At 41.1% G+C, this 24,001-nt stretch overlaps 1 protein-coding gene across 7 annotated transcripts in view; it reads left to right on the top strand.

Moving 5' to 3' along the window:
* LOC112918518 (phospholipid-transporting ATPase IB) overlaps nt 1–24,001 on the top strand; it is a 579,220-nt gene that overhangs the window by 544,191 nt on the left and 11,028 nt on the right. For all 7 annotated transcript variants that reach the window (XM_072719837.1, XM_072719843.1, XM_072719842.1 and 4 more), the window contains exon 36: nt 22,880–22,971. In XM_072719837.1, the coding sequence (XP_072575938.1) occupies nt 22,880–22,971 (92 nt within the window). The remainder of the gene's footprint in view (nt 1–22,879; nt 22,972–24,001) is intronic.

Genomic DNA, 24,001 nt, shown 5'->3' on the forward strand with positions numbered 1-24,001 from the left:
ATCATGACCTGAGCTGAAACCAAGAGTCAGATGCTTAACTGACTGAGCCACCCAAGCGCTTCTGGTTTCTTCTCTTCTATAAACCATTCCCCATTTGTATCCAAACTCTTAAAACATTTTGTACAAAACTCCTGCTAACAAGTAGTATTGTGACTTTTTAAAATGTCTGTGAGTGGGCATATCCTGTTGTTGAAGGTCTCCTTATAACAGTAGATTCCTCTGACAGAACCTTGGTGTGTTCTCTTCTAAGCTTCAGGGGTCAGCCTGGATAAAAGTGGAGTTTCTGAGAATTTTCCACACATGGTTGCTCATTCATACTCACTCACCCAGAGATACCAATGTTGTCATCCTTTGTGGTGATGCTAATCCAGGCAAGAGCATGTATTAAGCCTTGCATTTGGCCAGAGATCATGCTAGCTGATGAAGAAATAGGAAAAGAGTAAAGTGATGATGTCAGATGAGCAGATACAGAATGGGAATACAGTGTGAAAAGTGGTTTAAAAGAATGACGGAGACACTGTCGGGAGGGGAGAGCCCAGTGCAAATTAGAATTTGTTCCCAGGGAGCAAAGCAGGGGAAGGGGATTCTGGCTGCAGGGAATAACTCTGCAGAGTTCTCCCAACACAATGAAAAGCTCAATATGACAGGCCGGGAGTCCAGCATGGTGGTGAAAGGTTAGGTTGGACAAGTAGGGAAGGACCAAATCATATGACCCGTGATGAGGCTGAGGTTTTATTCTGTGAACCACAGGGAGCCATTAAAAGCCTCACTAATTAGAAATAGCTGTGGCATAAGATCTCATGAGTAAGGAATATTAAAAAGAACCATTTGGCCTTTCTTCACCAAGGTCTCTACAGTTTGTCCATGTAAAAACGAGGTATAGCTGTCCCCAGAATTCCTCTGTCATACAGAGTTGTGTCAGGACATGCACATTGGATCCCCTGCTCTTGAATGATTTACATTACAAGAAGGCTTTCATATAGTGGTTTCACACCCTTTTTGAGGAAAAAAGGAAATTGTAGGTTACTAGCCCCCTGGCAGATAAGCACTAAGCAACCAAATAAGCAAATTTAGGGTAATGCCCCCTTAGGCTGATCTCCAGCCCTGGGAACTTTCTGGCACTGCTGATGTGGGGAATGTTGTTTCTCACACAAGACCTAATGGGTGGCTGTTTATAGAACATACATGTTTTATATGTCCTGTAACAGCTAGAAATAACATATGCTGTTATAAGGATGAAAAAGATGGTAAAACCTAGATTAACCTAGATTCAAAAACTAACCACAAGATGCACCTCGAGGTCACAAAGCCAAGAATATATAGCCAAGTCCCGTCTCCTCTTCGTACCTGTTCAATTTACTCTCCCAGTCACTGTCCTGGGCATACACTCTTGGTTCCTTAAAGTCTATCCTTGGGCCAGTGGCTCACAATTGTTTTGGAACAAGAAATCACTAGAGGCTGCTTCCAGTTGCAAATCAGAGAGACCCCATTTCAAACCACCCTTCAGGTCATGAGAGGTTCCAGCTTGTACAATTTGAACATCCTGCTGGAGGGCAGTCATGGTTGATGGATCCCTGGCCAGGAATGTCACCAGGACCCAGAATCTTTCCATCTTTTTGCTCCAACACTTTATACAAAATCTGCTCCAGCCCCTGTCATGGTCACAGGGAGGTCATCCCTACATGAGACTTGTTCACAACCATTGGAAGGAGAGTTTGCCCCTGACGAGCAGTTCACAAGTTTCTGCTTTTCTTTTTTTTTTTTTTTAAGATTTTATTTATTTATTCATGAGAGACACACAGAGAGAGAGGCAGAGACACAGGCAGAGGGAGAAGCTGGTTCCACGCAGGGAGCCCGATGCGGGATTTGATCCCTGGTCTCCAGGATCACGCCCCAGGCCGAAGGCGGTGCTAAACCGCTGAGCCACACTGGCTGCCCAGTTTCTGTTTTTCTGGAAGGGGATGGGGCCATCCTGTGCATATCCTTATGGTCAGGGAAATGCCATGGTGGCTTGGTTTAAGTTTAGATTACCAGAATCCATCCATAGGGGAGTGTTGGGGTGGCAGGGTATCACTCTGGGAAGGCATGCTCCTCCGCAGGGGAAGAAAGACGTGGATGTTGGTGGAAACAGTAACATGTCCACTTCAGGTCTCTGATAATCTAATGAAAGTTCTGTCCCATCCCTCTACATGGCAATTTTGCATTAGATTTTTAGGGGATTTGCTGACCTTCTGAAGACTATTGTTCTTCATTTCAGAAAAACTACGTCACTTCCAGATGCACCTTCTTAGATTTTAGCATTGTCTTGTCCTCTTTCTCTATCCTGGAAATACACCATCTGACACTGGAGATACGTTATGGTTATAATTCACTATTTCCCAAGTCTTATGGATGACCCAGAGAGAGGCCAAGTAATAACACATGAATAATTAATTGCAAACATCCAATTCATTTTTTTAAAAATTCACAATCCAGAGGTTTCTTTCTACTGGGAAAGAAAAGGCAAACACATTTTCCCTGTCCTGTGCCCCACGTAGTTTTATTTTCTACCACATCTTTCCTAATGTTATCCCAACACTATTTGCCATGCATCTTTCCACAGACTGCTAGGAACCAAGAATAAGGTAATCTGGCCAGACCTGTCAGGACAGCCACACACTGTGGGATCCAGGTGAATCTTTTCAGTGAGTGCTCTTCTCTTAACTGGAAAACATGAGCAAGCAATGATGTGGACAATCATCTTATTTTGAAATTTGAAAAGAAATGGTTTGCCAGAAATGCCAGGCAGGTTTAGCAGCTGTTTTACCTGGGAGAAGGCAAGGACCTAACCTCTGGAGAGCCCCTTCAGCCTTGTCTATCCATGTGCTTATCAGTTTTCAGTAAATCTTGCTTTAAAAGTAGTGAAAGAAGGCCCTGGCAAAGTCTGTGTGGTGTTGCCTCACTCCCCACATTCTCCCTGAAGATGCTTCTTTAAAGAGGAGACCCAGAGAGGATTCAATGGGTTGCCAAGACTATCTGTGGCTACCAGCCAAGTGGAGTCGGGGAGTCACATTTCCCAGCCCTCTGCAACCCAAGCTGTAGGTCTGGTTCTCAATCTGGACAGTCTTCAAAGGGCACCAGATAACTGAATGTTAATTTTCCTTTTCTGTTTACCTTAACAGTCAACACACAGATTTGAAAAGGCAGCTGCAGTATGGTTCCTGCTTGTTGCACACAGAATTTTTCAGCAGGTGTGACCTCACGGGAACACTTACTGCACCCCTGTTCTCTTCAAATTGCTGATTTGAAAACCCACTGCTTATAGTCACATTCTGCTGAAGAGTGTGGGTTTTGTTTTGTTTTTTTGGATGAAACAGACATTTTTCAAGAGATGCTTTCAGATACTAGGCCAACTACTTGACCACAAAAAACAAAATTGTGAGTATCCATACAGGATTATGGAAAATGAGACTTTTAGCTCCAACTCCAAAGCAACTCAGCTAGTTAATGGAGACCTAACTCAGGTTAGTACCTGCAGAGGGCCCAGCTGACTCTCCTGCATGTCCAGCCCTGGCTAACTAAGTGTGGGTGTCTGCCTCAGGGGGCTGTGTTTGCTGCTTGTCCTGCCATGTCCTATGCCTCAGATGCCTTCTCTGCCCTGAGAAAGAAGAAACTGGACTCCAGCGCTTGCATGTGAAGCTAAGAAAAGGCCTTGACTCACAAGTGATGAGAATGGCAGCCACACACATGTAGGAAGGGCTAGGCTCTAGTTACAATATATTCATTGGAAAAGGGAAGGAAATTCAGATGCACACAAATTCCTTTTTCCAAAAGCTTTGTCTGAGTCTACCTAGGACTTAATTGATAATATTATATAGCTGCATGAGCGATGAGGTAGAAGGATAGAGGAAAATACTTCCAAAGGTTGGTGGTGGCATGGCTGGACTCCAGAATACTCACAATCTTGAATTCATTTGCCCTTTATAACATCTTACTTACACACAAGAGCCCACCTTGTTCCAGAATGGACTTTAAGCCACTCAAAAACATGAATCAGTTGTTATAGTTTAAAAGATAATTTGTTGAAGCCCTCTAGTTCTGTCCAAGGGCTGTGCCCCACTTTGAGTGACTCACTCGTGGTCTGAAGTCCTATAAACAAATACCCTAGGCTGAGATCTACACATTTTTCTCCATGTAATTCTCATAAAGAGACTTTATTGTATTCCCCCCATTGGGCTGTGTGTGTTTCCCAGGGAGACCGTATGATGCAGGCACCTGCATCCACTTTATCCTTTCCCTCTCTGCTGAGTCTTACATGGGCTGTCAGACTCTTGTGAATTCTGGGAGGACACAGAGGTCAGGCTGTGCCACGTACCTTGATCCCTCATTATCTTTAATTAGTGCTTAGGAGGTTAATCGGTAGTGAAGCTTACCTTTCCTTATTTCAACAATTGAGTCAGGGACATTGGGGCCAACTTTGAATTGTTTGTTTGGATTCTTACTTGAATTTGTAAAGTCACATGTTTACTGTCCAGCCCCAGACCGTGTGTGTGTTGCAGGGGTGCTAGGAGAAGAGGACCAATCATATGGGACAGCAATTTTTACTGTAATTAATTTGCAGCTTAACAGGGCTGCTAAAAAGTTTGCTATTTTAAAAGAAATTAACATTCATGAACACTCTCGATGGTTTCAAACTTGACCCAAATCAAGTTTAAGCTGAAAATAGGCACATTTGTTTCATTTTACATATAAAGGCAAGTTCACATTCAAGGAATTTAATTGATTCAAATACTATTATTAAGTTGTTACCCCCGTGTCTTTTCCTTCATATATTAGATGCTCTGTCAAGTCACAGCTGATTTTCAGTCTTTTACGTGATAAAGCTGCTAACTATATTCTCGCCCAATAGGCTTCATTGTTCAAAAACTGTCCTTAATACCTGGCTAAAATTTCCCTCTGCTTGTTTCCAGCACCCTGTGCTATTTCTCTCCAGATACTCTCTATAAGCACCAAGCCCTTTAAAAATCATCATTAACTTTTTATAAATATTCTTTCCACCCTCCCAAGTGTGCATCTTCCCTCCTTGGCCACATTCACATACTTGCCCCTTGTTAAAAGCTAAACTGAGGCCTACTAAAAATGGGAAGAGTTTGAGCAAAAATCAATTTGAATCAGAAGCAGCAGACCTGAGGTGGTTTTAGGAGCGCTCCACCAACAGAAAGGAGCTCAGGGAGAGACTTTTATTTATTTTTTTAAAAGATTTTATTTATTTATTCATGAGAGACACAGAGAGAAAGAGAGAGAGAGAGAGAGGCAGAGACACAGGCAAAGCAGGCTCCATGCAGGGAGCCCGATGTGGGACTCGATCTCAGGTCTCCAGGATCACACCCTGGGCTGAAGGTGGCGCTAAACCAGTGAGCCACCCGGGCTGTCCAGGGAGAGAGTTTTATACAGAAGAGTCAGCTGCAAATGAAGGAAATGAAGGATTGGCTATCGCCTAAGCCCAGTTGGCTTTGTGATTGGTTGTCCTTAGGTTTCAATTTCATAACTTTAAGGTATTTACAAGCTTAGATTTTGGTTCGCCTACATAGGCCACCATGGAGTTAAAACCACATCAGTCTAAGGGCCTCCTTGTTTCATTAATTTAACATCCTTAAATGAGGCCATTGTTTCCTGACTTCACGTGAGGAAGAACTTTGGACCTGTGCTAAAATGCTTGGTTTCCATTGTCCAAGAAAGAAACTCTTAGCTGGTCTGTGCGTCTGTCTGAGAAGCGTTGATCTTTCTTTGGCAACATTCAAATGTAGACTTCATAGTCCTGTGGCCCTGGAAACACTCTTCTTTACAAAGAAGCTCCTTGTGACGAGATCCCGGCAAGTCACACCGGCTCCTCTCTTCTTCCAGGACGATGTGCTAGTATGGCCTTTGGAAGGAGAAAGACAGAGGGCCCTGTGGCCTGGCGGTTTTCATCTTTGTCTTTGCTTTTGTACTTTGGCCCACCTGCACTTCTTCATCTCTTAATCTTTCCAATCCTTCCGCAAAGAGTGCTTAAGCATTTTCCTGTGCTGGGCACTGGTTGTGGTGAACTAAAGCCATAGAACTTACCCTCTGAGAACACACCTTCTGGTGGGGAACTGAAAATAAGCACAAACTCTAGCATGATAAGGGAGATAAAGAGAAATAAAGCAAGGTTTTGGTGTAGGAAGTGAGGAGGCGGGGAGGTTTTACAGCAAGCTGCTTTGAGGAGGCTGCTCTGAAAGAGAGCCACTGGGGGAAGAATATCCCGGACAGAGAAACTGCCACATGCAAAGACCCTGATGTGGGAAACTGTTTGGTGTTCTGGGAATGGCAAGGTAGGCCATGTGGCTGGAGCAGAGGGAGGGAGGGGAAGTATAGTAGGGGACTGGGTTTGAGAGGAAGCCAGGGTCTTACATTTAGCGTATGATTTGGAGCAGGGACATGGCATAGTCCAATGTGTAGAAATAAAACTTGAACAGAACTTTATGCCAGGAAAGCTGCATCTTCCTGGCCAGCATGAGGGTGTACCCCTGAGTTCTTTGGCCTTGTTGTTTCCCAGATGCCCCATCAGGAAATGCACAGAGCCTAAACTATTCCTTACTCACTCTAGCATACCAGGGGCTACCGCACAGCATTTGTCCGAGGCCTCTCTGGGTCAGCCAGGTGCCCTGCTAATTTATCTGTTCCTAACAGCCCCGTGACTCCAACCTGACCTTTTCATAGGCTTTCTGACTGAACCACGGAACTCAGCCTTGTGTAAGGGGGTGCCTCACCACCTCGTTACCAGTCGCAGAATGAGGTAATGGTTTCCATATGTGCCGGGCCTGTCATTCAAATTGGACTTTGCCTGCTCTGCTAATGAGGTCAGACGGCTCTGCCTGGGGTGGACGGCCTCTCCCTGGGGTAGGCGGCTGCAGGAGATGGATGAGACTCTCCTACCCCCTCTCGAGGAGCTCAGCAATGCAGTATTTCTTCACCCTGCAAAGGAACACAAAATAGAAGGAAATGCATACTTTGGTTTGTTTGAACTTTTTGTTTTGAGATCATTGCAGCCTCAACATGTGGTTGTAAGAAAGAATAAAGAGAGAACCCGTGTAGCCTTTACTCAGTTTCCCCCGATGGGGACATCCTGCAAAACTAGAACAGTATCATGGCCGGGGAATTGACATTGATGCAGTTAAAATAGGAAACATTTAGTCACCATGAGGATCTTCATGTCTTTTTATAGCCACATCTCCCTTCTAGATAGCTCCTGGCAGCCTTGAATCTACTCCATTTCCATAATTTTGTCATTCCAAGAATGTTATGTAAATGAGTCATACAAAGTATAGTGACCTTTTCTCAGCATAATTCTCTAGGGACTCAACCTGGTTCTTGTATATTATCAGTGCTTTCTTCCTCTTTCTTGCTGAGTAGTATTTCATAGTATGAAACCATTCACCTGTTAAAGGATATCTGGTCGGGGTAGGGGGCAGGTTCCAGCTTGGGGCTATTATGAGTACAGGTTTCTGTGTGAACATAAGTCCTTGTATTTCTAGGATAAATGTCCAGGAGTGCAAATGCTGGGTTTGTGGTAGTTGCATATTTAGATTTTTTTTTCTTTTGTAGAATAAGAACCATTTTTTAGCTTCCATCTGTGGGTTGGTAATTTGGACTGCACATTAGCTCAGGTTTATGTGATCTTTTTTTTCTTTTTACATATAATTCAAATATATAAACTTTACCTTTTGAAAATATATAGTTCAATGGCTTTTAGTTTATTCACAAAGTTGTGATGTGTTTGGTTTTTTAAGTAAATGACAGACTTTTTCAGAGTGGCCATACCATTTTATATTTCCACCAGCAATATGTGAATGATCCAGTTTTTCCACATCCTTGCCAGCATTTGTTGTCACTATTTTTTTTATGTTAGCCATTGTGGTGTGTAGTAAAAGTGTATTGTGGCTTTAATTTGTGTTTCCCTAATTGCTAATAATGCTAAACATCTTTTCATGTGTTCATTTGCCATCTGTGTATCCTTTCTTTTTTTTTTTTTTAAGATTTTTGTTTATTTATTCATGAGAGACACAGAGAGAGGAGCACAGAAATAAGCAGAAAGAGAAGCAGGTTCCTTGCAGGGAGCCTTATGTGGGACTTGATCCCAGAACCCCGGGATCACAACCTGAGCCAAAGGCAGATGCTCAACCACTGAGCCACCGAGGCACCCCTCAAAATTGTTTTAGCTACTCTAGCTCCTTTGCTTTTCTGTATACTTTTTAGAGTAATCTTTTCTATACCTACAAAATATCTTGTTGGGATTTTGATAGGAATTGTATTAAACCTATATATCGATTTAGGAAGCATTAGTATTTTTATTATATTGATTCTTCCAATCCATGAAAATGACATGCCTCTCCATTTATTTAGACCTTTCTTTTGTCAACATTGTGTAGTTTTTGGTGTGTAAGTCCTATATGTATTTTGCTAGATTTACACCTAAGTATTTCATATTTTTTAGCAGTCATAAATTGCATCATATGTTTCCTTTCAGGATTCATGTGTTCATTGCTAGTACATAGAAATACAACTGACTTTTGTATGCTGATCTTATAGCAGATTTTTTATGCATCTTATAACCTTGCCAAGCTCACTTATTCGTTCTGGGAGTTTTATATGCATGTGTATATGTGTGTCTGTATTTTCTTATTTATATTTCTTGGGATTTTCTAGACCATCACATCATCTGCAAATGGAAACACTTTTATTACTTTCTTTCTGATCCATATTTCTATTATTTCCTTTTATTGCCGTATTGCACTGGCTATAACTTTCAGCACTGTGCTGAGTAAGAGTGGTGAGAAGGGACAACCTTGCCTTGCTTCCTGCCTTAGGGGGAAAGTATCAGTATCAGTATCTTTCATCAGCAAGTATGGTGTTAGCTGTGGGGTTTTCGTAGATGTTCTTTGTCAGGCTGAAAAAGTTCCCCTTTATTCCTAATTTGCTAGGAGGTTTTGTTTTGTTTTTTAAATCATGAATGGGTGTTGAATCTTAAAAAATGTTGTTATCTGTGGCAACTGGTATGCTCATGTGTTTTTTTCCCTTTTTAGATTATTAATATGGTGAATTACACTGATTGATTTTTGCATATTGAACCAGTGCTGCATCCCTGGATTAAAACCCACTTGTTTATGTGGTGTTATTCTTGTTATATATTGCTGAATTATGTTTACTAATATTTTGTTCAGAAGTTTACATCTATATTAATGAGGAGTATTGGCTGTGGTTTCATTTTTTCTTTCTTCTTTTATATCTTTAAATGATTTTGGTATCAGAATAATATTGGTTTCATAAGTGATTTGGAAAATGTCCTTCTTCGATTTTCTGGAAAAGATTGTGTAGAATTGGTGTTAAATCTTATTTAAATATATATGGGATCCCTGGGTGGCGCAGCGGTTTGGCGCCTGCCTTTGGCTCAGGGCGCGATCCTGGAGACCGGGATCGAATCCCACGTCGGGCTCCCGGTGCATGGAGCCTGCTTCTCCCTCTGCCTGTGTCTCTGCCTCTCTCTCTCTCTCTATCATAAATAAATAAAAAATTTTAAAAAATCTTATTTAAATATATTTGGTAGAATTCTCCAGTGAGAGTAGAATCCAGTAAATTCTCCATTTTATCTTTTGTTCTCTGTTCTGGTTTTCATTTCTCTGTTTTGTTTTTTCTTCCTTTTTGTGGGCTATGTGAACATGTTTTAGAATTCCTTTTTAACCAATCGTAGTTTTGAATATGCTTCCCAATGTAGCTTTTTTTTATTGTTCTGTGTATTATATTTACATAACTAATCATAATCTACTGGTGGTGTTATTTTACCAGTCTGAGTGCAGTACAGAAACCTTACTTCCTTTTACATTTCTTTACCCACCCCCACTTATAATATGCTGTTCTTCAATATTTTCTCTATATACATTTAGAACCACATCAGACAGTATATAATTTTTGCTCTAACTTAGTCAAACATAATTTGGGGAAATCGAGAGGAAAGGTAAAGCCCATTGTATTACCCATATTTTTGCTCACCATGTTCTTTCTTTCTTCTTGATGTCCCAAAAGATTCCTTCTTTTATCATTTCCCTTTTGTTTAGCTATTCTTACAGGGTAGTTCTGATGGTGACAAATTCTCTTAGTCCCTTCCATTCGAAAATGTTTTGATTTCTTCATTCCTGAAAGATCTTTTCACTGAGTGGACAGTTCTTTCAGCACTTGAAAAATATTAGGCCACTTCTTGCCTCAGTAGTTTCTGATGAGAAATCCACCGTCATTCCATTTGGTTTTCCCTATGAGTGAAGCATCATTTATCTTTGGCTGCTTTTGAGATGTTTTCTTTGTCTTTAGTTTCCAGAAATTTAATTATAATCTATCTTGGGCTGAATTTCTTTGGGCTTATCATATTTAGAATTTGTGCTGCTTCTTGAATCTGTAGGTTTATGTCTCTCACCAAATTTGGGAATTTTTCAGCCATTAGTTTTTTGAGTGCTTTTTCAACCTCTTTGTCTTTCTCCTCTCCTTCTGGAACTCTGAAGATGTGAATATTATATCTTTTATTCCTGCAAGTCCCTTGAGACTCTGTTAGTTTTTTTCCTCAGTCTATTTTGTCTGTTTCTCAATCATTGCAACTGTTCTGTCTTTCTATTTAGTGATTGTTTCTTCTGACCTCTCCATCTTGCTATCGAGCCCATCCACTAATCTTTTTATTTGTTATTATATCTTTTAGTTCTAAAATTTATAATTCATTCTTCTTCATATCTTATATTTCTTTTTGAAGCTTTCTTCTTTTATTTTCATTTGTTTTAAGCATATTCCTAACTGCACATTGCAGCATTTTTAATCACAGCTACTTTAACATCTTGCCAGATGATACCACCATCTCTGTCATCTTGGTGTTGGCTTCAGTTGATTTTTCTTTTACATTCATTTGGACATCTTCCTAGTTCTTCTTATGACAAGTCACTTTCAAATGAAACATGGATATCTTAGGTGTTGTGTTATCTGACTCTGGATCCTGCCAAGTAGAAGTCATCCAGATCCTCTGTTTGACCTCCATCGAAACCTACTAGGTAGGGATGGGAGTTTCTGTTGTCCACATGATCTCCACTGACACTGCTATGGGTAGGTAGGTGGGGGACAGGGGATGAGGCAGGGGTCTGCTCCTGTTACTACTGGGCAGTGATGAAAGTACTAATTCTCTTTTAGACCTCTTCTCATATCACCCCAGTGAGGAGGAGAAGGAATGCCTCCTTTCTCTGGGAAGAACATTCTTCCCATGTTCTCTCTGCAGACACCACAGTGGGCCTGAGACCTCATTATCAGCTGGCAAGGTTGAAAATCCCAGGTCTCTACTTGGCCTCCTCTATCACCACCTCAGTTGGGCCATAACGTGCCTTTTAGCCTTGTGAGGGTGGAAGTCTAGGCTTATCACTTGGTCTTTGCTGGCATGAGTGGGAGCAGAGCCATGGGTTTTTTTTCTTGGGGTGTTAGGCTGGAATAGAATGATTATGTTCTAAAAGGGTATTTTTGTCTTGCTAGGATGCCACTTTCCTGCTCCTTTGGCTAGAGAAAATAGGCTTTTTTCTGGACTTTCTTGGTTGTACCCATGGCATTTCTGGGTTGCCAGGCTTTTCAGCTCCAAGTCTGGGATCTGTGACACCAAAAGAAAACTGAGGTTTCTCATACTCTGAATTTCCTTCTTCTATTCACTTTATAGTGTCTTCTTCTATTTGTTTTATATATAATGGCAGGGTTGTCAGCTGTCCTTAGCAAGAGGAATGGGGAAGATACAGCTATTCCATCTTCCTAAAAGTAGAAGTCTCTCTGGATAGAAATGTCATTTAAATGGCCTTTTTTACACTAATTGAATGGCAGTGGGATATGGTAATATAGTACTAATTCTCAGGAGAACCCATTTTCACCAGTGTCATCCAAGTTGCTGTTTCAGGTAAAAGGATAATATGGTTGCCAGCTGCTAGTTTCTATTTCTTCTTGATCTTTCCTCCCAACTGCATTGGTTTATTTAAGTTATTACTCCTGCTAGCAGACACATTAGAAAAGATCACATGTTATCTGTTTTTGCTTTTAAATCTTTTCAATGTCCTCTGCTCCTCTTTTTGTTAAAGGCTTCCCAGACAGTTCTGTCCAGCAGCAGAGCAGGGTTGACTTACGTGCAACACCTGTGTTCTGACCCAGAGTGGTTGTCAACAGACTGATCCCATCTATCTTGAGGCTGCGAATCTACTGTTTCCTCTTGCAAATTCACTGCTTAATTTGGTACTACAACTCCTTTGAGGACAAACTTGTCTTTTTTATAGGGAATCATCTAACCCACACTGTAAGAGAGTGACATTTCTTCTAACACCTGGAATAGTCCACTTACCCCTTATCCCATACCCCGTTTCCAAAACTTTGAACAGAAGAAAATAAGTTCCTTGCTAGCATAAGCCTTTCTTTCCTCTAGTTCCTCGTTGTGGTGGTCAGAGGAGACTTGAGACCAGGGAAGACAAGAGGGATCTATCCTTTTATTTTTTTAATGGAATTTGTATTAAGTTAGTTAACCTTGAGTCCTCAGCCAGACTGTCTTTCAACTGTTCCATGTAATCTGAATTCTTAACAAAACACAATGTCCTATCTCTGTAAAGGCCAGGGAGTTGTTTTGTTAGGTTTTGTTTCTCACAGTCTAGAGTTTAGAAGGGGCTTTCCTCTTCTGGAAGAGAATTGGGATGATGTCCCTATTCTGTTAATTGTAAAGAATAATATAGAGGAATTCATCTTGGCTGCTACTGGAAAGCCCACTGTGTGCTAACCCAGTGTTGGGCATTGTGACAGATGGAGAGACAAATGATGGCAGGATCAGGCTGTGGAGACACAAGATAATAAAGACAGAATAAGACATCCCAAATCAGTAAATACAGAGCACAAATGCAACTTTATGTATCTAACCACACTGTTCTCAGCCCAGGGTGGGTACTGTGAAGAATGCCAAGACAGTATGACTTGGTCCCTGAGAGAACAGACCCTCTGGCCGAACACTCAGATGGCATGTTGGTGCTTCTAGGAATCACCCCTTATGGTGCCTCCTCACCCTGCCTAGTCTTTGTGGGTTTCTACAGGCTGAGGAATCCAAAATGGCATCTCTGGCTTGGATCTCTCTAGATCCCAATATTCCATGGCCTCCTGAATGTGTCAGAGGTAATTTGAAGCCTGACATCCAAAACTGGACTCATCGTCTTTCCCACTAAATCTGTTCTTCTGTGTTTCCATCTGGATGACCGACAAGGAGTTGTCCATTGTTCAGGATGCAGCTTCAGTGTTGATTCTTCTTGAAGCCTTCCTGAACTTTCTCTGGGTTATCACTCCTCAGTTTTACCACTTTTGAGGCCCATATAATCTCCATTACGGCACTCATCACCTTTGCCATAATATACATCTACATGGCAAGGTCACTTCAGAGACTATGAGCTTCAGGGACAGCACTGGATCTCACACATAACAGGTGCAACATAATTGCACCATAATTGCTAAATGAAAGGAAGTCATGTTTTAAAAGCAGATGTGTATGGACTGGCAGAAAGAAGGAGAATGATTTACTACCACCTAATGGAACAGAATTTATAAAAGCCCCCTAGCTCCAGGGTCATAACTCCTATCTTATTGGAATCTTAAGCTAGAAAACCTATTTTGTTTTTATTCTTGTTATTTCCCTCATTACATTATTCTTACTAAGGCAACGTTTGTAGGTCTGGAATGTACATGAGCCTATAAGGTTCGTAGTTTTTGATGTTCAGATTATAAGGCGTAAAATAAGTTACCAATTAAGGCTATGAAATCTCATTCTCTAGGGATCCTTAAAAATAGGTTAAAATTTCAGTAGTCTGATAGATTGGTAGATGTTTAGCCTCACCTGAAGGAAAAGGAACTTTGGAGACTAGCTTTTTTCTTGAGGAACCTGTCAGATTTGTTTTGAATATGGTCCAGTAACTTAAAAATAAGTTTCTAAAAATACTTATTTGTTTTTGGCTTTGTATGTCAGCTGTGATTCCTAGCAGCTGTAACTCCTGACAAGATCTAAAAACAGATTTGCAATTATTTGCTATATTCTCCGTGTTCCTGCTCTTTGGCAGTTATGCATGTGTGATTTTTGCAGGAATAGCCTTCTGACAGAAATGTGATATTAAGAGTTTATTATTCCCTGACATAATGCTTCTTAGCTCTCTGCTTCTTCCTAAACTGCTCATTTTGTGAAACAGGAGGACACTACCACCTCTAAGATATGTCGGCTTCTAAACAGAGCCTGTCTGGATGGAGTTGCATGAGGTTGGGTTTCACCATCATTACTGGGGAGGCACCAAGATTGCATGTACGTTTGGTGAAAGTACATAATATACAGCTTTTGTATCCATAAGTCACAGTTGGCATGCACACTTCAGCTAGGATAGAACACAATCAAAGAAAACACATTAGCTCCAGCATCCCCCACATCATTAGCAACAGTTCATGGTATGGGAGGGAATTTACTTCAGCTCAGGACTCATTCCTTCTCTTTTTCATTTAATTGAATTTTCTTTTTTAAAAATTGTGATAAAATTCACATAGCGTAAAACTTACTATTTTTTTTGCAATCTCTGCACCCAGCATGGGGCTTGAACTCATGACCCCAATAACAAGAGTCTCATGCTCTACCAACTGAGCCAGCTAGGTGCCTCATGCTTACTATTTTATTTTATTTTATTTTATTTTATTTTATTTTATTTTATTTTTCATGCTTACCATTTTAAAGTGTATAATTCAGTGGCATTTAGTACATTTACAATGTTGTACAGCCATCACCACTGTCTACTTCCAGAACATTTTCACCAAAGGAAACCTCACGTGCTTTAAACAGTCATTTCCCATTTTCTTCCTGCACCTATCCACAATATAGTTCCTGGCAACCACTACTCTTCATTTCTTTTTACATACTTATCAATTCTGGACATTTCATACAATCATGTGATATATGGCCTTCGGAGTTTGACTTCTTACTGTAATGTTTGGCACTTACCATGATGTTTTCAAGGCTTATCCATGTTGTACCATGTCTCAGTACTCTGTTCCTTTTCATGGATGAGTAATAATCCACTGCATGGAATATACTCGGTTTGTTTCCATTCATCAGTTGATAAGCATCTGGATTATTTTCATCTTTTAGCTGTTGTAAATAATGCTGCTATAGATACTGGTATACAAGTATCTATTTAAGACCATTTTCAATTTTTTGGATGTATACATTGGAGTGGAATGGCTGGGTGATACAGTGTTCTATGTGGAATTTATTGAAGAACAGTGGCTGCACCATTTTATAATCCCACCAGTAATGTGCAGGGCATCCAAATTCTCTACCTTGTCTCCAATACTTGTTATTTTCTGTTTTATGTTTGTTTTTTAATTATAGCCACCCTAGTAGATGTTAAGTTCTCTTCATGATTTTGATTTGTATTTCCCTAATGACTAATGACAAATATCTTTCCATGTGCTTGTTGGCCACCGTATTTACTCTTTGGATAAATGTCTATTTAACTCCTTTGCCCATTTTTTAATTGGGTTGTTTGTCTTTTTTGTTGTTAAGTTTTGGGGATCATTGATATGTTCTGGATACGAGGCCCTTATCAGATATGTGTTTTGCAAATACTTTCTCTAATTTCCTGGTTGCCTTTCTACTTTCTTGATAACGTCCTTTGATGAGCAAAAGTTTTTAATTTTGATGAAATACAGTTTATTTTTTCTTTTGTTGCCTGTGCTTTTGGTGTCATATCTCTGAAACCGTTATCAAGTCCAAGGTTATAAAGATGAATAGTGGGGATGCCTGGGTGGCTCAGAGGTTGAGCATCTGCCTTTGGCTCAGGGCATGATCCTGGGGTCCTGGGATCGAGTCCCACATTGGGCTTCCCATAGGGGAGTCCGTTTCAGGTTTTTTTTTTTTTAAGGTTCTTTTCTTTTTATTTTTGCAATATCATTCCATACAAAAGCAATAGAAACATAACAGTCTTAACAAGAAGTTTACAATTGAATATTTGAACAAAAAATCTGTACACATTATCATTTACAGCAATTTTACATGGTAAATTAACTGACTGTAAAAAAATGTTCTTTCTGAACCCCTCTGCTGCCTTTAACTCTTGGAGTATTACAGGTAGAAGGCCTACCTAGTGCTATTTACAAGGACCAAATTAAGAATGTGTAACTTACATAAAATCCATTAACAGCTCAATTTACTATCTTTGACTATTCAGTGCTCTGAGGAAGAAACACATCTTTACGTATTGACAAAAGGCCCAAAATTAAGTTTCCATAAAGATATTAAAGCTATCCAATGATGAGAATACTCAGATACCAGTAAAGAAAGCTGACACACAACTGGCCCCATGGATATGCGGCTAACCCCAAACTAGCCACCTGACAAGTGGCAACTTAATGTCTAATGTACCGGTATAAAACCAGTTATTAAAGTAACTGCTTCTCCCTCTGCCCATGTCTCTGCCTTTCTCTCTCCTCTCTGTGTCTCTTGTGAATAAATAAATAAAATCTTTTTTAAAAAAGATGAATAGTTGTTTATAAAGATTAAACAACTCCTCTGTTTTCTTCTAAGATTTATATAGTTTTAACTCTTATGTTTAACTCTTTTATCCATATTTAGTCAATTTTTGTATATGATTGCAGGTAAAGACCCAACCTCATTCTTTTGATTTGGAAATCCAGTTGTTCACAACACCATTTGCTGAACAGACTATTCTTTCCTCATAAAATGATTTTGGTAACCCAGCCAAAAATCAATTGACCATAGATATATTTGACTTTATTTCTAGGCTCTTAATTACATTACACTGATTGTCTATCTTTTTTTTTTTTTTTTTTTGATTGTCTATCTTTATGCCATTGCCACTATTCTTATTATCATAGCTTTATGTTAAGTTTGGAAATAAGGAAATTTAAGTCCTATAACTTTGTTCTTACTTTTTCAAGATTATTTTGGCAAGCTGGGTGTCCCTTTCAGTTCCCTATGAATCTTAGGATAAGCTTTTCCATTTTTGCAAAAAAGACTATTGGAGTTTTGCCCCACTTCTTGATTAAAACTTCCAACAAATGTTTTGAAATAGAAGTGGTGAAAGCAGGCTTCTTTTGTCTTGTTCCAGGTTATAGATATGTAGCTTTTAGTCTTTCACACCGAGTATGATGTTAGCTATGGGTCTCTCATAAGTGGCTTGTGTTGTGTTGATTAATTTCCCTTATATTCTTAGTTTGCTGAATATCTTTATCATGAAAGGGTATTGAATTTTGTCAAATGCTTTTTCTGCATCAATTGAGATCCATCATTCTGTTAATGTGTGGTATATTACATTGATTGATTTCTGTGTATTGAACCATCCTTGCATTGCTGGGATAAATCCCATTTGATCATGGTGTGTAATCCCTTTATTATACTGCTGAATTCAGTTTGCCAGTATTCTCTTAAGGATTCTCTCTCCTTTTTTTGAACCAAAATCTCATAGATTTAGATTATCCTTCCCGATCTTAATTTGTACTTTTTATTCTTCTTTCCATTATTCAAAATTAACCAAATATTTGATTGTGTTTCCTTTACCTTTTTTCCATATCTTTGTGAGTAGATAGCTTCCAAAACATATATAGATGATAGAATACTATAAAGGGAAAATGTTCTTATCACCCCTTTCTATTTTGAGCTTTTTCAATATTATTGTTCATGAGAAATTTTGGTAATGTTCATTCATGACGCTTCTTTTCCTTCACAAAGAAGAAAAAGAGAAATTGGGAAAATAATATTCCTTTACATTTCATCATTGGAGCACATAGAGAAGCCAGTTTCACAAACATCTCCACTAGAGTGTTTAATAAGCTCTAGGACACTTTTCATTACCTTAAGCTTTGTCAAACTTGTGGCTATTTTAAGGGTCTCCAGAAAAGGTTTTTGTAAGCATGGAAGACTTGGAAAGGATAGTTCTGTGATTTTTTTCTTTGTAGCCATAATGTTTTCCAGTCATTAGGTCAGGGAAATATATACATTATTCACAGAAACCATGTAAAGTCAATATGGTAGGGCAGCCGGGGTGGCTCAGTGGTTTAGCGCCTGCCTTTGGCCCAGGGCCTGATCCTGGAGACCTGGGATCGAGTCCCGCATCGTGCTCCCTGCAGGGAGCCTGCTTCTCCCTCTGCCTGTGTCTCTGCCTCTCTCTCTCTCTGTCTCTCATGAATGAATAAATAAAATCGTAAAAAAAAGAATTAAAAAAAATAAAGTCAATATGGTAGACTGAGCTGACTCAAGACTTTTCCAGATGCATAGAAATTCTCAGTGAAATATGAGCAAAGAAAGGCTTTTAATACATAATCAAGTTCAAAAGAAACACATAGAAACCCAGGTATCAAAAATGAAGAGACATAAGAGCCAGTAGGCTAAGAGGAAGATGAAGCCAAAGAAGAGGTATCAGACTGTATAAAAGGCTCAGGGACTGATGGTTCAGAGATTAATGTAGAGATAGGAGATAAAACCTCAGTCCCATGTGAGATGGAAAAAAGCTCTATGCATAAAGCTGCAAATTTGATAGGGCTGTTATTTTAATGAAATAGAAACTAGGAACAATTAACCTATTAGACTAACAATGCAGCAATGTGGAGGAAAGATTTATCCACTAGAAACTGGAAGCCTATGCTTATGTATGAGGTCCAATTTTAGACTATTCCCAATGCTACAGGAACTAAGCTAATATAAAAATTGATGTAACCCATAGGATCCTGGCAGAGGCAAAAGGAAATCATTCTGAAGAATGATTTTATAACTAGAACACATATAGTAAATGAACTACAGTGAAGGAGAGTCATGGAATACTGCAGACATTTATTAGCTTCCCCTCTCCACCAAAGCATTGGAGATGCAAGGAATGTCTGAAAGAATCTATAAAATACTGAAGAAAGAAGATACAGAAATCAAAAAGCAAGAGTAAGACCGTATGTAAGAACAGGTGGGTCTGGAAAATAAACATGAAAAGGGTATTAATCTAAATTAAAGCATGCCAGTCAGCTGAATAATAGTTTCAATAAAGTTAAAGAAAGAAAGGAAATGGATAATGTAGAGGAGATACAGTGATGTGGAAGATAGAATTCTATATGTAAGAAGCTCCTGCATAAGAAAAAACAGAGAATGGGGCACAGTCAGTATTGGGAATGTTTTGCATACATGAAGATAACTTTTGAGTTATAGTGGCTTTCCAGGTCTGAGAAGCTGAGCAGGATATAAAAACAAATCTACACCTAGTCACACTAAATGTTGTAATGAAACTGCAAAACACCAAAGACAGAGTAATTAGAAAATTATCTAGAAGGAAAAAGATTACCTGCAAAGAACTAGTTCTGTAAATGCGGAGATAATTAAAAAGAATATAAGATAGGAAAAAAGAAGGCACGAAGAAAAATGATACACGAGAAGCATAAAATAAATGACACCAGTTAGACGTATTTTAGAACATAAGTATTAGTTGTGTAGCATATATATGTAAAACAAAAGTATGAAACACAGAAGATTATTTCTAACCATATTATAATAGAAGGGAAAAGAATGGGATCTGGGAGGAATATAAGGGACTTCATATTTGATATTTTATTTTTGTTAAAATTTGAAGTAGGGGTGCCTGGCTGGCTTGGTCGGAGGAGTCTGTGACTCTTGATCTCAAGGTCATGAGTTCAAGATACACATTGGGTGTAGAGATTACTAACAAAATAAATACACTTAGAAAAAAATGTGAAGTAGTTCCCACAACCAGGACAGGACTTGGTGCAAGAGTGCAAATAGAGACCAAGTACCACGTCTGTGTCTGAGTGTGTGAAAGTTACAAGTCAAGCTAACAAATAGCCATATACCTTGATCAATATACCTTCATAAAGAGGGTGGTGCTTTGTGATTCCCAGATCCTTTGGGATTGGAGCCAGAAAGTGGTGGCATGGAGAATAGTTAGCTGTGCTGTTCCCCCCACCCTCTCTTCCAACCCCAGCTCTGTCCTGCACTGAGAGGGGTTTGCGCACATGTGTTTGGACATCTCCATCCATACACACCCCATGCAAAAAAACACTCATTGGCCACCCACAAGCTGAGGAGTGTGTACACTGGCTGTAGGATCTGCTCTTATGAGGATAGAGCTAGTGAGGAGGTCAGGTTAGCCTTAGATAACTAACTTGGAGAGGCATCACTCCACAGAGACTTCTGATGTCCCAAATACCTGGGCCAGGTGACAGGCATGGGCTTGGTGAACATGTCTCCTTGACCCTATGGACCCTTTGCCACATGGAAGGAAGGGCTGGAGGAAAGAGTGGGTCCCTTTAAAACAAGGGGTCAAGCAGTGGAACTACCATTTGCTAAAGCTGAGCAGGTCGGTGGACCTTTGCTGTATTAGTTTCTGTGTTTGGAGTGTTTCATTATAAAAAAAAAAAGAAAAGCATATAGTATTTCACATGGGAATTAGGGACATCTGCCTAGCACAGAGGCAGGGGCAAGAACACAGCCAGCAAAGCATCCTGTGACCTTTGTATTTGGAACAGCTCAGTCTCTGTTTCCTTACCTGCCCACTGAGGGACCAAGATGTGTGATTTCCCACTTGTGTGGTCCTGTGAAGTTCTCATTCGCCCCACAGCAAGGCAGAGCTTCTGGACCTAAGCATGGAGGGATGAGGATGGCCAGAGCAGAGGAGGGGTATGAGAGCAGAGCCTAGGCTGCGTCTGTGCACTAGGTTCCTGGGGAGGGAATTCCTTTCCCTTACCACAACCTGGCTGGGAAGTGTGCCCTCCAGAGCTGCGGCTCAGCCCTCAGGAGCCCCACCTTAATGCCCTGGGCAGAGCCTTGGCAGTGCCTTCCATTGAGGAATCCTGGCCAGAGCTGGGTCAGACAGGGAGGACAGCCCTTCATTACCCTCCCCTCATGTCCTAAAAGTAGCCAGTGCAGGGGGTACCAGCCTGTCAGGGGGCAGTGAGCTCACAGAGGGTCAGCACAGGGCACGCTAACGGGCTTGTCCTTGTTCATCGGCTCCTCTCTGCCTGCTGTCTGGGGCAGTTGCTCAGCAGGGCCAGTGAGATTAATCGGCCCATGGAAGAAAAGGCATGAGAGAGAAGGGAAAGCCAGTGTGAACGGATAGAAAAAAGTGTTTTTCCTCATCATCCATCAAACATTTTGCCAAGCTTAGCTAGTTGAGGCTTACCTCTAATTGGTGATGAGTTAAATGTTGTCCTTTCAACCAGCATAATCAGAAAAATGCTCTCTTCTGGCAACGCAAGTGCAAAGCGAACTTTAGCTCGAAAACTATTGAGAATACCTTGGGCCCTGTTCTTCTTTCAAGGCCCTTGAGGTTGCTGTGAAGTGGACTCTGGTCAGGAGACCATCCTTCTCAGGCTCAAAACCCATAAGACAGGGTACTGGGGGAGGTGCTCAGGTCAGCAGACAACCACAGCTTCTGTGCTTTCACGGACAAACAACCCGTCAGGGGTGGATTTGTCTGCTAAGGCTGCCATCATCGCAAAGCACCACAGACTGAATGGCTTAGCAGGAGTTTCTTTTCTCACTCTTCTGGAGACTGGCATTCTAAGATCAAGGTGTTGGCAGTGTTGGTTCCTTCTGAGGCTCCTCCCCTAGTAGATGGCTGCCTGCTTTGTCTTCATATGGTCTTCCTTCTGTGGGTGTCTGTGTCCTAATCTCCTCTCCCTAAGAGGGTACCAGTCCTATTAGATGAAGACCCACCCTAGTGACCTCATTTAACTTAATCACCTTATTAAAGATTTCATCTCTTGGGGTGCCTGGGTGGCTCAGTTGGTTAAGCTTCTGCCTTCAGGTCAGGTCATGACCCCGGGGTCCTGGGATCAAGCCCCACATTGATCTCTCTGCTCATGGGGAGCCTGCTTCTTCCTCTTCTCCCTACTTGTCTTCTCTCTCTCTCTCTCTCTCTCTCTCAAATAAATAAATAAATAAATAAATAAATTAATTAAATATTTTTTAAAAAATAAAGATCCCATCCCAAATACAGTCCCATTCTAGGTAACTAACTGGGGGTTAAGACTTCAACGTATGAATTGGGGAGGAATACACTTTAGCCCTTATCAGAAGGCATTGGCAAATTCCAACACTCCAGGAATCTCCTGGAACAAGTGACATTGTAATGATAAGAAAACAAAGACCTGTGGCCTACCTGGGCAATTTTAAAGTACCCCGCCCCCCCTTTTGCTATATAGGAATAAACAACAGCTGTGTTCCATAGTTCTTACAGGGGCAGCAAACTTGCAGGGAATCATTTCAGGAAAGGCAAGAAGAGCTCCTAATCCTTGTGTTTTCCAAAAAGACTCACCTTGATTTTCACTGTTTCAAAATTAACAATCAGGTTTTGCAGAAAAAAGTCTCTTGCTGGGGACCCAAGGCTCTCACCCTGGTACAGCTGTTGGCTTGGGAAGAGGCGGCTGCAGGTGAAACAGAGGCATTAAGACATTGACCATAGAAAGAGATCACTGCTCACAGAAGTGTTCTGGAAAGCCAAGGGTGTGCCTGGTATAAAAGTGCACTTGTAGTGCACTTCAATTAAGAGGAAGGCAATGTGGAGAGCCGTTACGTACAGGACAGACTGGAAACAGAGCGCCTCTTAGAAGAGGGAGTAGTGCACTCAAGGTGTCAAGATAGCATCTACCGTAAATAATAGAGCTGTTCACCAAACTGGACATTTTCCTTGACATGAGGAAGCCTTTCTCCCCCTGATTTATTTTGCAAACTAAAGTCACTGGGTGAGGCCCTTTGAGAGGTGTTCATGTGAGCCGGGACTCACTGTGTTTGATCTACCCACAGGATGAATGAACGTGACCGCCTCCTGAAGAGGCTCAGCAGGAAGACGCCCCCCACTCTCTTCCGGGGAGGCTCCATCCAGCAGTGTGTTCCCCGTAAGTACCCGCACCACATTTTGGTCAGCCTGACCCCAGCCACTCAGGGAAGGCGATGGCTTCGTTAAGGCTTGCTGGTGCTGATAGGGATGGAGACCGCTGTCCAGCCAGAGCCCCACACTTGGAGGTGGAATTTGTGTGTTTGGCCCAAGGCAAGTGCAGCTTGAGTGTAGGTAATTCCCTAGGACCCCATCAAATGCCTGAATGATAAAATCCTGAAACTTAAAATCTTGATGTGGTCGAGATCCTTCTGTCAGCCTCCCAATAGGATTTTGAACTAGGGCTGAAGTGATCTTACTTTTGAATTATTGGCCCCAAAGATAGCAATATGCACTGTCTTACTTAATATTAGCTTATTAATTAAAACAATGACAACCACTGGGGAAAAAAATCTCTGTACATTTCCCAGGAAGGCTGCCCTGAGTCCAGCATTGGTGCCCCCACTTGACAGTGGAGGCCAGGCCTGATTTCTGCTGAAGGGTCCAGACCCAAGCCAGGGACAGTGGGAATGCACCAGACCCCAGGGGAGGGGGCAGGAGGCCATGAAAAGAGATGGGTGGCAGAGCTCAGGGGGATTGTGGGGCCATTTCAGCAATTCAGCCACTTGGCTCCCTGCAGAGGGGCGTTGTTAGCACAGGTGTCCTTTGGGAGGCAGTCACCTACCTTCCTCAAGGTGAGGCCTGTTGGCACAACATCTGTCACCTGCTTCTGCCCCTCCAACTCCTGCTTCTTTTTCCAGCGCCCCCTCTCTCTCACATTGCATCTCTTCTCTTCAACAACACTGCTTCCTGCTTTCTCTTCTTTTCCTGAGGTGTTCAGAAGGAAACAGGAATGGTTTAGGAGAAGTAAAGAATCATTGTATCCATAGTACAAGTACTGAGGGGTCTATATCAGGCTCAGTTGAGCTCTACCCATCAATAGATCTTCACAGACTTTCTCACAGAGGAAGGAAAGGGATGGACTCCCTCTCCTCACTTTCCCACTTGGAATATCAACATGACAGAGACCAACTCCATATGGCATCCCACGT

This window comes from Vulpes vulpes, chromosome 9 (assembly GCF_048418805.1).
Source record: "Vulpes vulpes isolate BD-2025 chromosome 9, VulVul3, whole genome shotgun sequence".
NCBI lineage: Eukaryota > Metazoa > Chordata > Mammalia > Carnivora > Canidae > Vulpes > Vulpes vulpes.